The sequence below is a fragment of the Notolabrus celidotus genome, chromosome 10 (assembly GCF_009762535.1).
Source record: "Notolabrus celidotus isolate fNotCel1 chromosome 10, fNotCel1.pri, whole genome shotgun sequence".
NCBI classification, from domain to species: Eukaryota; Metazoa; Chordata; class Actinopteri; order Labriformes; family Labridae; genus Notolabrus; species Notolabrus celidotus.
The window spans coordinates 18,385,936-18,400,936 of NC_048281.1; the positions used below are offsets into that span (position 1 = coordinate 18,385,936).

General features: G+C 40.4%; 1 protein-coding gene across 1 annotated transcript; it reads left to right on the forward strand.

Moving 5' to 3' along the window:
* Positions 1-889: 889 nt before the first annotated feature.
* march4 (membrane-associated ring finger (C3HC4) 4) lies at positions 890-12,883 on the forward strand. Its single transcript, XM_034694118.1, has 6 exons — positions 890-1,162; positions 2,248-2,591; positions 2,958-3,691; positions 9,447-9,602; positions 10,460-10,652; positions 12,284-12,883. The coding sequence occupies exons 3-6, from the start codon at positions 3,200-3,202 to the stop codon at positions 12,706-12,708; spliced, it is 1,266 nt and encodes a 421-aa protein (XP_034550009.1). The 5' UTR covers positions 890-1,162; positions 2,248-2,591; positions 2,958-3,199; the 3' UTR covers positions 12,709-12,883.
* Positions 12,884-15,001: the final 2,118 nt, after the last annotated feature.

Here is a 15,001-nt window from a genome sequence, read left to right on the forward strand (position 1 = left end):
CCAAAATGTAAATTTATCTCCAACTTTGTAAAAGTGTTTCAATCTTTTGTAAATTGGTTTTGTCCTTCAGGGCCACCGTACATTCTGCTAGACTTCTTTTTTTATGTTTGGCTACTCTTTTAACTTCAGCCAGACGTATCTGACAACAAAATTGTTTTAATTTTACACAGCAAGACAATATACACCGACAAAAGTGCTTGAATGATACGAAAAACTAGTTAGTGACCTGCTGTTAAGTGGATCAGTTGTCTTATTTCAACCAGCTGTAGAACAATGTGTACAGAGGAATGCAACACTACATAGCTATCAGTCTTAGTTACTTTTTACTCAAGCAGGACTTCAAATCAATGACTTACACTACGGTGTTGCTTTTTTGTCGACAAGTAAAACCTCTGAAATCTGTAAACTGTGTCTCAAAAAAACCAAACTTATTTTGATTATTGAAACACACTGTTTGTTATTTATTAAATGTTTACACTATGACAACTAACCCGACCAGCAGTCTATAGGAATTTATTCTGACAAGTTAAAAACAGTGTTCATCGCAGTTATTCAATCAAGACACGCAGCTGCCCTGATAGGTCAGGTAATAACTCTACACTGTCTTCCTTTATGTCCGTCTTGCCTAAAAGTTCACTCACCTTTCTCTTTTCACACCCTACTGTGAGTTTATATTATCAGTATCTTTAGAGTCAACCCCAGTAGTCAAGTATTTACCTCTGAGTTAAATTCTTAGGATCTGCTTATATTCATACATTGTTAAACACCAAACAGTATAAAAAAGTATGTAGCTGATAACCAACAACAAGGCTATTACAATCCTGCCTCTACCTTAAAGAGTGGGTGTTATGCTTAAGCTTTGTAGCAGCTTTACATAATTACAGCTCAACAAAACTAATCAGGCTGGTATCTCTGAAAACCTTCATTTCAGCCTCTGTCTGAAACACTTCAGTTACCATCTCTTTAAGTCCCCCCACACCAGCACTTTGGAACCCAACAGCCTCCTCCACTGTTGCCATGTTACTAAATTGGATTCTTTGTTTAAAATGACAAATTATGAAATAACGGCAAATGTTGTGGACCCCAAATCTGTCCTGGAAAGCTTGGAAAGGAACAAAAAAAATCCCCAGCATTAAAGAACAGAGCAAGAAGTTCCTGTTTGGTATGTTTGTTACTTTCTAAAGGAGATTTAGCATCCAAATCACTGAAGCCAATACTTGGGTAAATCTTGTGTTCCTCCAGTTTAATTTTTGTTTTATTTTTTGAACAAGGTGTTCAGAGCAACCAGGTTACACGCTTACTCTAAAATTTGAAACTTTACCCAAGTTAGCTTTGTCATCTATTTTACTTAATATTTGTAGACTATGTAAAATAGCCTATGAAAAGCATAATACCACCTCTTTAAGATGCTGTCACCTTGATATATTACACGTATTGATACAACACAGCTTGCATGGTGATATAGTAAAAGGAATTAGGTCATTTTGTCACTACTTTCGATTATTTATTCTTACCATTTGGTATGCAACATTGTGGTGCTAGAGTGGTTAATCATTCTGCAAGACCTTTAAATATCAATTAATCAGTAATTTTTTTCAAATACAGAAATTTAAAAACTTACTTTAGTTTTTTAGTCTTACAATAGTACTCTGGATATCTGTTGGCTGCTTGTCCGACAGAGCAAATAACTGTTAGCTGGACCCAGTCCGGCGTTTGGAACTTGTGAGGTGCATATTTGTCTTTTCACTGCCACTTGAGACACGCGATTAACCGATTAATCCGGTTATCCGTCAGATTAAGATAGCATTTTTTTCTCATGAAAATACACCTTAGTAGCAGCTCTTCCTGCCATCCTACATCTCTCTTCATTTTTGTATTTTCTGTTGACAAAAATGTTAAAATAATGGGCTTTCAGTGGCTGCTTAATTTAAGTCTGTAATTTATCATGTTTAGACATGGCAATTTGTAAGGCTTAAGCAACTTCCAAAGTAATTGATATATGTGTTGAGCAAAATGACACTATTTAGCTGTTATCAATAATTTATGTTTGCCTTATGCTGCCTAATAATTGAATTGTTTGATATTGATTATTGACTGCTACAACTTAACTTTCTACTCTCTGTTTGCACGATGAAAGGAAGTAAACATTAATGTCACCTTTAACTTATTGACTCCTTCAATAACGATGGACTGCTTAACTAAAACAAGTAATTAACCATGTCCCTGCGTGTTTGTCTCCGTCCGTAGTTGTAGTAATGAGTTGGCTGCTTGCATCACCGTGCGCTGGTGACGTGTGGCGTCTGGGAGCTGTCCCAGGAATCATGGTGCTGAAGCTGCAGCACCGATTCAGCAGCCAATGATCACAGGAGAATCCAGGGCTACGGATGCTTTCACCCTGAGCAGGACAGTCCGACAATCGTGTTGGATTATAGCGGAGATTTAAACCCACCGGCTTGTTCCTCGGACATGGAAATTCGATAATTGGGGATGTAAGCCTCACGCTGACTTGCCAGCGACCTGCAGTCTTGCTGGGGATCTGTGAGAAAAATCCCGAAACTGTGAGTCGTATAGAAATCGGGGTAGCTCTCCAGGTAAGACAGATTTCGCTTCCTAACATGGCACGCCATCGATTGCCTTTCAAGACGTCGACAGTAATCTGAGCTCTGCTGCTGTCTTAGGCGCTATGTGTTGTTAAAATATTTGAATTTTAAGAGTGAGCGCTGACATTTTGTATTGTAGTCTAGTACCAGTCCATTGTGCCATAGGCAGCTATGATTCTTGGGTTTCTGGGCTCGTCGTGAATCTGGAGGGAGAAGCCTGTCGAGATAGTTTATGTTGAACAGAGCAGGCAGACTATTAAGGCCATGAAATGACAGTGGGCACTGAGTGAACGGGCCACAGCCTTGTTACTTGAATGCATATTCCTATCAATCTAACATTTGACTTTCTTCTTTTAGCTGTTCCATTTATTGAACTTAATGGCTTCAGACACTTGTTTGCATCGATGGGATTTATTTGCCTTTTGGATTTACATTCTGGAGGAAAGACAGTAAAAGATTATCAATTTAAAAATATCAACAAAGAAAACTAAAAAGCTGTTTTAACCCAACAATCACAGGAAAACGCACCCTCTGCTCCCACTTTCCCTCCCCACCACATATGAAGAACTGTTTTCTCATGCCGGGGACACATATAGTACATGCTGATTTCTTCCAGCACCTTTGCATGGTGCTGTGAGTTTTTGGCCGGAGACAGCCTAATGCTGCGCAGCCAGGGCATGCTGAAGAGCCGCTGCTGCGTCCTGCTCGGTGACCTGAGGGTGCTCCTGCTCGGGCCACCGGCACCGCCGACACCGCTGCCTTCGCTGACCCCCATGAGCGGCCAAACAACGGAAAGCCATGAAACAGGCGTCACCGTCCCCGACAACAACAACACGCTAACGCGGAGCAACCAACATGCGGGGGACCGCGCTGCACCACCTGCTGCAGGAGCCACCGGGCCACCGGGTGGAGAGCGACCGGTGTCGGGATGGGTGGATGCGGCAGAGCTGTCGGCAGCCCTGCGCGGCTGCAGTAGCTCCTCTGATGACTGCTCAAAGGGCAAACTGGAAGAGAGGTTTTCCCTCACCAGCTACACGGAGAGTGGCTTCAGGACGCCTGTGTGCAGGATCTGCTTCCAAGGACCAGAACATGTAAGTCCAGGGAAATGTTATCCACAATATTTTCAAATAAGGCATGCTTGTAACGGAGGCAGTGTCAAATGAACACATTAGCACTGCTAATACTTTCTAACACCTTATTTGAAGGTTTAAAAATGTGCTGATATATTTAGTTTGAATTAAATCCCTCAATCCAAGTAGCATACAAACATGAATGTTGCACATGCAAATCCCATTGTGGAGCCTCTGGTTCTCTCTGTTACATGCCCTGGTCAAGCTTCTTCTCCAGTGAAGAAACCTAACCAGCAGTGTTTTATTAGGGTATCCACGCTGCTTGAGAGCCCTCTGAGCAGGGATCTTTCTGCATCCTGCAGTCAGTCCATTGCATGGCTTAAAAAGACAGCTATAACTCGCAGTGGGAGGATAATGAAAGACCTTATCCCCATGGTTGACAAGTGTGGAGGATACACCGAGATGCAGTAACAACTCATTATAGCCAAGCACTGTGAATTCATATTGACGCATTACATGCGTGGAAAAAAATCAAATAATACCTCTCACTTTGCTGCTCACACTCACCACCAGGATACAGAGAAAAAAGTAATAATGATAACGTGCACAGAACAGAAGGGAAGAGGCGCCAAGTAAATCACTCAGCATGCATCCATCTTTTGGGCCATATCGATGATAATGTCACACTACATCAATCAGGAGAGGGAAATCTGAGAGAAGCTGGCTGAGGTGTGCAGCAATAAATATTATTAGTTTATAACAGAGAAACTGGCTCTTGGCAATTTGCAGACACATTAGTTCCACTGTTTGACAGAGCCTTTGAAACCACATTGACGAATATGTCACACCTTACCAATTAGTAATGGAGGTAGGGACGATCAAGAAATGTGAAGCGTGATAGCCGACGTGTAGAACATAACTTTTATCCTGCAGTCTGTACTAGTGGTTGATTTTTCTTTACCCAAGCAGCAGATTTACTGTATCATTTCATGGTCATTGCACTGTGTATGGCCTGTAATCTCTCTATGTTTCATCAACTAATTACTCCAAGAGCAATTCTGTGCATCATTCCACCTCTGAGCCCAGACTTTGTAATTATTACTGACATGGGGTCTACTTAGGAGATTGAAAACAAGGCCTCATCCTCGTTTTTTTTCTCTTTTCAAAAACTCCACAGATAGTCGGCTCACCGCAGTGCATACAAAGTACCAACTTGAAAATTTGCAGTATTTCCCATGGCCTCCTCCAACACATCTCATCGATGCCTCCTTGAGACATTGCAGCTAGTCAATAGCACTTGATTTGGTGCCGTCTTATCATTATTCAAGTTCTTATCTATCAGCGTTCTTCCTTTTCCTGTCATCTCTGCTGTTGGCTTGGGTGAAGTCCAGATATGGATCTGCTGAGGTGTAAATGGGTACAAGGAGAATGAGGCTCCATTTGAAAAGAAAGATGAGTGGACTGTCTGTGTGTCACTGTTTGATACAGGAAGTGAGGACATTAGTTATCCTCTGTTCTGCCTTAGCCTCCAGGACGTCACATAGACCAAGGCAGCGAGTATCTGATTTGACAATCCACCTCCAAAACACTTCTTTCTCCAAGGCTGAGATACTCGAGGAAGAGTAAAGAAGGGAGCAGAGGCATCGCTTTCCTGGAGCATCCCAATAGAAAACGGCCTTGAGTCTCTGACAGAGGCAACCACTGAAAAGTGAATTCACTCTGATGATTTAATATGACAGCAAACGATGCAATAACTCTGTGTAATCGAGTTCATGTTGGTATTTGGTGCCCTTTTCATTGAGGTAACTCACAACCAAAGGCTTGTTGTTTTTCGGCATGCGTAACATGGCTTTAATGCAGGGAATTTCAAATTAAAACCCTGTAATTTTATAATGAACTCAATGGAACGCACAGTGGATTTTGACTTTAATCTTGTACATTAGATACACACAATGAAGGGATAGCTCCAAGAGCAGTATGCCCATGAAAATAACACAAAACTAACAAGTCTTTAAATGAATGTATGGACATTTACAATTTGTGTTAAGATTAGAAAAATGGTTAACTCAGCTGTTAAAGCATACTGCCTCTGTCGGAGTTAACAGGTGACATGCCCAGATATTACAGAGTATAATAAACAACTGAGTCAATGTCAAATGAAATGAGAAGAAGCAATGTGTCTTCTAGAGCAGAAACCCAATTATTTATGTGACTTTCATAGACAGCTTACTTGAGACACATTTCAACCCATTACCGTTTGCATTTAAGGTCAGCGAGAAGCTTTACAGCTGCATTTTCTTTATTCAAGCTTGTGCTTTCAGTCTTGATTACGACCTCGTCACTCAAAGAAAAAGCAATTTCTCTGTATCCCATTGCAGATTTTCAGGAAATAATCCAGTAGTGAATAAACTTATGAAAAAGAAACTTAAAAAGAAATATACAAAGAAATGTCATGAAATATTTCCGTGCATCAGGCATCCTCTCCTGAAGTGTCATGCACTATTACATCCAAGTGGCCTTTAGGGCTGATGCTTCTACTGTCCTGTCCTCACCCTCAGCAGCATGTTGAGAATGTGCGAGTCTCTGCTGCTTAGAAAAAATGCTGGCTTTGCCCCTCTAAATCACAACACACATAATGCACTTGCACAGTGTGTTTGTCTGAGGCACAATGAGAAGCCTTGAGGGGTCAAGTTAGCATCATTCTTTCTATATGGCCCCGCTGTGCAGAGGCACTTTGCTCTCCTTATCTATCATTGGATGGCTCCTCTGCCATTTGTTGGGAATGGATTATAAACAAGTTACATAAGTATACTTTTTTTTTTACCAAGCTGAGGTCTACGAGCTGTTAATTCATAATTTTAGATTGTAAATTCTGGTAGCTCTTCAATTCAATTACTTTTAAAGAGGCTTTAACTGTCACTATAAGCCTAATGGTTCCTGTAAAATAGCAATGAGTAGCGCGCTCCCAGCATCGGCTTTATGAATGGCCCATAAAGGTAAATCAATTTGAGATTATATGACTGTATTTTTTCCTAGATTGTCCCTCTTTCACCTCTAACTTGTTGAGTATGGTTAAAATGTGTTTTTCTGGATCACTGCAGTATAGATTGTTCTTATAAAAAAAGAAATGCTCGTAGCTTCAGTGTCACCCGCTATTATAGAAACTGCTTCATTCAGTTTCTTTGGGAGCTGCTTTATTTAAACACAATTTCCCTTCTCTTCCAGTTGATAGGGTTCACTTTCATTGATTCCAGATCCTTAATAAATGTGAATAGCCATCTCTAATTTAGTTTCATGTCATTATGTACGTTGGGAGTTGATCCAATTTTATAAGGAGAAAATTGGGTGCACTGAGGTGTTTTAAGGAAAATACAGCACAAAGAAGGGAAAATCTCAGCCAAGTTTGTCATGCTCTTTTTTTAATACATTGTTCTAATGTGTTATTTTTTCAATGATATTTGCTGTTTGATCAACAAAAGGACATTTAGTTATCACTTTCTGTTTGCGTGGGCTGTAATGCCACATTTGTTATCAGCCTCTCTTACTCTCTCTCCAGCCTCAGTTGTACTGGACTGATCTAGGTTTCAGCTCTTGGCTGCAATCAGGCCAGTCACAGTGAGCGGTCTGAGTCCCACTGGACACGGCAGAAGTGTTCTAGTGCTCCTGCCAATACACTCCCACCCTGACCATCTGTAGATGGGCCTTTTCTCCTCCAGATCCATGCTTTTCCCCTCCTCTCTCCTCGACCGGGGCGCTGCTCTGTCTGTCAGAGATGTCAGCACAGTGGCGGTGTGGACAAATAATTTGGAAACTCACTGCAATTTGCATTCCTTCCTACATCTTCTAAGCCTTGTTCGGGGTAGATAGGGGCGCGGGTTATATTCAGTTTTGAATGAACAATACCATGGCTTAGAGAGTGAATGCCTCAGCTTAGAGAGGAGAGCTCTCTTGCAGCAGAAGGGTCTGGCTAATTTATTTTTCATTCACTACAGGGCTTTTGTTCAGTCTCATTAAGATTAAAGGGTATGTACAAGAAGGTCCTGCTTTGAATTTTATAGATCCAGGTTTCTTTAACTGCAGGTCAGGACCTTAAAAGAGAGCTGGGCTCCATCTTTTTGGTTATCATATCGGATATGACATGAGTAGTAATATATTTTAATGAGTTTGGGGCCCAGGGTGAGAGCTTATAAATCTCATTTGTTCCTCAGGCTGAATAGGACTTAAGAATATTTTCTGTTTAAGGATATGACTGAGCACATATTGCTGTTAAGTGAAAAGCCTGTGATGCCAAATTTAATGAATTTCTAAATGTCACTTTAGTTGATGAGGTTCTGTTGACTGTAAAACCTTGGAAGAAATTGTGTCACATCTGAAATCCTCTTCCCTCGCTTTTGATATTCTCCCTACAGGCTGTGTCAAAAGTGTTTCCAAGTGGATGGTATTAGATCTTCTGCAAATAGTAAAGACTTCTTTGGGCATTTCCTTCAAAAATAAGTAGTCATTTAGCCCCCAAAAATAGCTCATCTGAACCACCTTTACAGGTCGAACAGACAGCTGCTAAAGTTGTATCTAAGACCCAGGGGTGGGTCACATCTATTCAGTCTTCAGTTCTTGTCATTGCTTTTAGAAATACTTCATTCAACTTAGGAAGCACATAATTCTTCAGGGTCACAACACAATCAGACTTTACATGGAGAAGCAACGTTCTTTTTCTGTGTACAAACTCAAGACCTGCTTCAACATGAAGGTTTTTTGAAACAGGCTCTAAATGGTTCTCGTCTTAGCACTGAATATTCCGAAGTTTACCTTAATACTTAAGACTTCTCATTCATACCTTGCACCACATTGCATTTATATGTAACCCTTTTGTGTTGCTGCATGCTTCTCATCTCAATGCCTCTTATGTCTTGTGTAAATGGTTTTAAATGACCTTGTTGTTGAAAGGTGCCATACCAGCAGACTTGCATTCACCGTGATAGAGATCAGTTACAAGTAGAGAATGAAAACAGCGAGGGTAGGAAGAGGAGAGAGTGACTAAAAGGTAAAATTATGTATTTCTTTTGAAGTAACATATATTTGGAACTATAAAAAAATATTTTCATACATGTGACAGCTAAATTCCCTGTAGCAGCGCAGCATTTTTCAGCTTTGTTGGGGTTTGCTCTCTGACAGAAGCTTCAGTGACTAATCCTCCCCTTTTCAAAGCTACTGGTAATCAAGCATTGTGCCTGTCAACTAGGTGTGAGGCAAAGCTCTCATTTCACACCTGAACTGGTGTTCTGCTATAATATGACTGTGCAGTGCCGTGTACCCTGTGTGTGCATGTGTGTGTGTTTGTGTGTGCGTTAGCTCGGCTGACTGTGCATGCAAAGCTCTCTGAAAATCAATAAGCAAGAAAGCACAGAGAACTGCAAAGACATATAAATGTATGTATAGTGTAACCCAGAGTATATTGCATGAAAAAAAAAGGCTATTAAGCAAAAGTGTCAGCCGGTCGATGATGGCCATGGGGAAATACATTTTACTTTCTGAATCACAAATCACTACAAAGTCTGCTCTTAAGCTGAAGTCAAGTCAGAGCAAATCCTTTTTCTTCACCACACTGCACTGGTAGCAAGGCTCATGTGTCACCAGTAGTAGCAAATATCCTCCAAGCAAGAATTGTGATGAATGTCAACTTAAAAAAAAACATGTATTTAAACGTCTAAATGAGCAGAAGTATGAAAAATCATGTCCTGAGTTGCCCGTATTAACTGTTTCTGCCTTTGTCCTACAGGGGGAGCTCCTGAGCCCGTGCCGGTGCAGTGGGTCAGTTCGCTGCACCCACCAGCCCTGCCTCATCAAGTGGATCAGTGAGAGAGGGTCCTGGGCCTGTGAGCTTTGCTACTACAAATATCAGGTCATTGCCATCAGCACCAAGAACCCACTACAGGTGAGCTGCAGGCATACAGGCTGCCATTTAAGATGTTGAAACGCAAAAGAGAGGCATTAGAAACAGTGATTTGTGGTTCCTAGATCGAGGAGGCTGTAACAAGTTCACAGTGTGATGAAAAGGAAAAAACACAGAGTGCTAAAATGTCTGTATTGCCAGATTTGTTGGGGTTTATTGGCAAACAAGAAGATAGCCTCAGGCCCTCCTGCTCTGGGACTCATTTAGATGCATTTTAGGTTTTCATATCAAATTTTATTTAGCACAAAACACCTTAGACACTATTTTCAGGAATTACACTGTCTTCACTCTGACTCTAGTGGTGCTCTGGTCACAAAGCGAGAAATTTAGCTTTAAAGGAATGATGTTCTTGAATTAAACACGCCTTTTTCTTTCTGCTCTCCAGAACAGAAAGATTTCAGAAACATCTTTTCTCTCTGTTTTAGACTCTGGTGATATGATTGGGTCCTTTGTGAATGCACAAGAACGTTTTTTTAATTGTGTGAAATCCTGCTGATATTGTCAGATATTATGCTTCATATACTGAGAGTCAGCTGTAGTATTCCCTGATGTGAACAAGTCTCAATTTGCAGATGTTCAACAAAATGCTGGATACAAATAATTTAAAAGTTTAGCTTTTTTGAATATGGTGCTTTTGTTCTAATTTAACAGTTTAGGAATTTGACTATCAGCCTCATTAATCCATCATATGGATGTTTTAAATTAAACCAGTGCTCTTCTGTTTCTCTTGTTCTCATTCGTGTCCCACAAAGGGTTTTCAAAGTACTCAGTAAAGTTAAGAAGGAAATAAGAATGAGTGAAAAGAGCTAACCTGTAGTGTGATCTGTCTCTCTCTCCAGTGGCAGGCCATCTCTCTGACAGTGATCGAGAAAGTGCAGATAGCAGCAGCCATCTTGGGCTCCCTGTTCCTCATGGCGAGTATCTCCTGGCTGGTGTGGTCATCCTTCAGCCCGTCAGCCCGCTGGCAGCGACAAGATCTGCTCTTTCAGATCTGCTACGGCATGTACGGCTTCATGGATGTCGTCTGCATCGGTGAGTTGCTAGATTGAATTTCAGTGTGGTACATTTGTTAGTTCTTCTTTTGCAGTGAGTGTGGGCATTTAAATACTGAGAGTGATAATGAGTGTCTCTGGTATGGTTACATTGTTCTCAGTTCATTATGCATTCAACAAGCAAAACAAATAAAATGCCAAAGGTGTTGAGTAGAATCAATAATTATGCCCACAGGCTGAGCACAAATTATTGTGAATGCCCTGAACTATTGACAATCAATGCAACAAATCAATACCAACTAATTCATGCCAATACTGAGTGTGGGGAGTCTCGTCACGTGACACTGGCTCATAATTTGTATTGCATACAGCATTTTGTAAGATTCACTATGTTACAGTAAAGATATTAAAGATGATGGAATGCTTGCAGCTTACTTTATCAATAAAACATGAATCCAGCTTTGCAGCGGCTGAAGTGGTTTCCATAGCATACATTAAAGTCTGTTTCTCTCTACAATAAAAGCTGCAGCACAAAATTCATGAGCACTTTGAAGACCATGATGCACTGACATAACACAAGAGGGGAAAAGGTGCAGGAACCATCTTTTGGATTTGCGTGGATGTCAACATTGAAACTTGTAGAATCCACTTTAGCCTACTGTCCTCCTCTGCAGCCCGGGGGGGCCGCATGTTTGGAGAGACAGCGTGATGGCATCTCACATTAGGAAAAAGTCTAACTGTCACAGCAGCAGACAGGGGGATGAGAGGAAGAGCAGATTGATTGTCTCCGGCTTGGTGGCGAGGACTGACTGCCGAGTCATTAACTCTGCACTTAACAGAGATTAACTTGTCACCTGGCAGATGTTAAAGAGCAAAGCCCTGACTTTTCTCATGTGCAAAGTTTGAGTGGGAGAGAAACAGCTGAAGAGGAGGGACTGGGTTTTTCAATGAACTCTGTATATATAGAAGAGGGTGGGAATTACAAAATTCACATATTCAGCAGTTGTCTCTCTCTGTAGTTTTTGCAATCACTCAGTGAAATGTTACCTATTAGACCTCTGGATTATTAACTTTATAACTAAATTAAAGGATGCGAAGACTGAAAAGATTCAAAGTCTGTATGATAGGTATAAGCCTTCTACACACTGCTCGACTTGTACTTGTTGTAGCGGCCGGCTATGACAGAAAACATCTGTTAAAAGAGAGTGGATATAAAAGACTCTCCACCATGCCGTATTTCCCTCTACATAAAAAAGCTGTCAAAAAGATGGGGTCAGAGCATTTGTTGCCGCAGATTGATTTCAATTTTCCACATACTAAGTTCAATGAACCCAAATCAATAAGCAATTTTAAACTGTGATAAGATGTTATTGAACAACCCCAGAGACCGGATCCATAATTTTTGCTAACCAACAACAAAAGTGAGGAGTTTTGCTGTGTCATAAGTTGTTCCATGTCTACAATTTTTTATAAGAAATAGAGATCTTATCTGCAGGTTATGGTGCTGAACTTTAAAGATGAGTTGTTTTGTTCTGCTGCTCCCCAAACTATAACCTCCTGCAGGCTTTAACACAATGAATCTACTACTGCAGAGATATAAATCACTTTGTTGTGTCATAAAGTCCGCTGCCAGACACTGACATTGTCTAATTGATGCTCTGATCTTCACAGCATTAATCGTCCATGAGGGACCGTCTGTGTTTCGAATCTTCCACCGCTGGCAGGCTGTGAACCAGCAGTGGAAAGTCCTGAACTATGATAAGTCGATGGACAGTGATGACCTGAAGCAAATCTCTGTGGACAGAACTCTGTCTCAGCCCAGCCCGGGCTTTCAGACTGACCTAGGAGTGTCCACCTCCACCTCCTCGCTGATGGTGGTAGCCTCAACAGCCGCCGGCTCCACTTCTACAACTGTGGTGACGGCGGTACAGGGGGGGCTGGGAACACATGTGGACCCAAGCAGCGGCAGCACAGTGCCGGACCAACACTGTTCCTACAACATCCTCCACCTCCTCAGCCAACTGAGGCAGCCAGAGGTCCGCAGCCAACCCAGCAATAGCACACGAGAGCTGGTCATGAGAGTCACAACAGTCTGACAAATCAGACGAGGCCTTATCTCACATGGGGGTGAAAGATTTATGAACCAGCCGCCAGTTTAAAAAAAGTCTTATCTTGACTGCACTGGATTAATACCATGTTGTTGTTTGTTTCAAAATGCATCTCTGATGTCCTTACATGGATTGAATAAAAGTCAAAGGTGTTTGATTTGCAGATTGGTTGGAAATTGTTCTGTCTGGTAATAAAAGTAAATAATATTTGCTTACATCTGCAGAGATGTTCATCCCTCACTTTTAAAAGCAACAGAGGGTTAAGTTCAAAGATCCCATTACTTTTGATTGAGTGCTTTCAACCACATCTCAGGTGTCACCTCAGCCAGCTTTACTCAATAAGTGAAGTGTAAGATACTACTGTGAAGAGGATTATTCTTTTTCTTATAACTACTAAAATGACTAACAGGACATCTGTCTGTTTTACATAACACTGACACAGAAATAACTTTAGAAAGATCTCAGACAATCCTCCACCTTCTATTGTTTACGACAGAAAACCTGAAGATTCTTAAAATAAGTATCTGACTGCAAATTTGGATCAAAGTAGACATTATTTGTGACTTTTACAAATGCATAAAAATGTTTGTGTAACTTAATGATTTCTGGTCATTCCCACACAAAGGTACAAAAGGCTCTATCAGCTGAGGAAACCATCTTATGAGATAAACCATGTTGTGAACCTGCTTTATACGAGTCAGAACAGAGATTTCACTCAAGGTTGTAACGTTTACAATAGTGCAACAGTTGTTCCCTTAGTGATACTGAACACTGTGAGAATCCATTACACACACTATCGCTCAAATCTCATGCAAAACACAACTTTTTCCCGTCGTTGACATCCATGAAAGAGAGGAAAGTTTATAGAACTCTTCTTTCATGTTATGCAAACTGAATTAATGGAGTAGTCCTGTGATGCGGAGAGATGCCGGTGTTACATCTGCCTTACAAATATCTTCTATTAAAGGTGTCACATCAGAGAGAATATTACAGTAGGGTTGATGCTGATTAAATCTATGAGTGGATATAAATGTCAGGCAAGATATGAAGCAGTAAACAGTCAAATCAATGCAGGTTTAATGCACTGTTTAGCAAGTCAGATTGTTTTGCTTTGTACCTCATTTAATGAGCACCTTTTCCATTTTCTCAGACACTATTTTGGGGGATTTGCTTGATTGTGTGAGGGATTTTGAGGGTGGTTTGCTCTTTTTGGAATACTACTGAAGCCCTAAGCAGACATGCATCCATACATTTGATTTACTCAGATTTCCTGTGATAGAGAGTGTCAGTTGTTTTGTAGAGATCTCTTGTAAACCTCAGATGATAATAACTTGTATCCCAAAAGCACACTGAAGACGGATATAGGCATACCTTATTTGTTTGGGTAATAGCAGCAGGGCATATTGTTGGCCTATCATTGTGATCAGTTTATTGTTTTGTTTTCTCGATTGCTTTAATATTAGGCTTTCACATTATGTTAAAATACATGCTTTGTTTTCTTGAGATAAGATAAGATAAGATATTACTTTATTGATCCCAGGGGGGAATTCAGTTGTTACAGCAACCCAGAGATAAGTACAATCAAGAAGAAGTTTCAATAAGTAAAACAGAATAATTAAAAATAAAAATAGTTCAATTAAGATAGAATACAATTTATATATATGCAATGTTACAAATGGAATTTAGATTAAATAGCAGTAATTACAGGCAGAATTAAAAATGTTTCATTCGTGACAGGTTGATATGGTGTGATTATAGTTCGGTCATGACAGATTAAGCACTACAATGAATGAATATGGGTATATAATATTACAGTAAGTTGTAGTAAACAATAATAATGTCATAAATAGTTGTAGTAAACAATAATATTGTAATAATAAGTTGCAGTAAACAATAATAATGGGGTAATGGGGTAAATAATGTGTTTGATGGAAGAACCAGCTTTCTTATTGTGTGGTGGAAAAGATGAGTTGAGATCTCAAGAAGAAAATTGAACTGATCACTGGCAAACAGAGTGAATAAAATGCATAAGCTTTCCAGTATTTATACCAGTCCATCTCAACAATGGAGAAAAAGAGTATTACAGATAGCCATGAGTTAATTGGCTTAATCACCATTGTTGGTATCTCCTTGCATAAAACAGGCTCTTTTGTTCCGAAGCAGTCATTTCACATGCAATCTACATCCATGTTCAGAAGTGGCTCACAAAGCCAGTAATTTTCCCGCCTCTTGGCTCCCAGATTCAAATATGCTCTTTGATATCTTTTCACAGCTCTTGTTT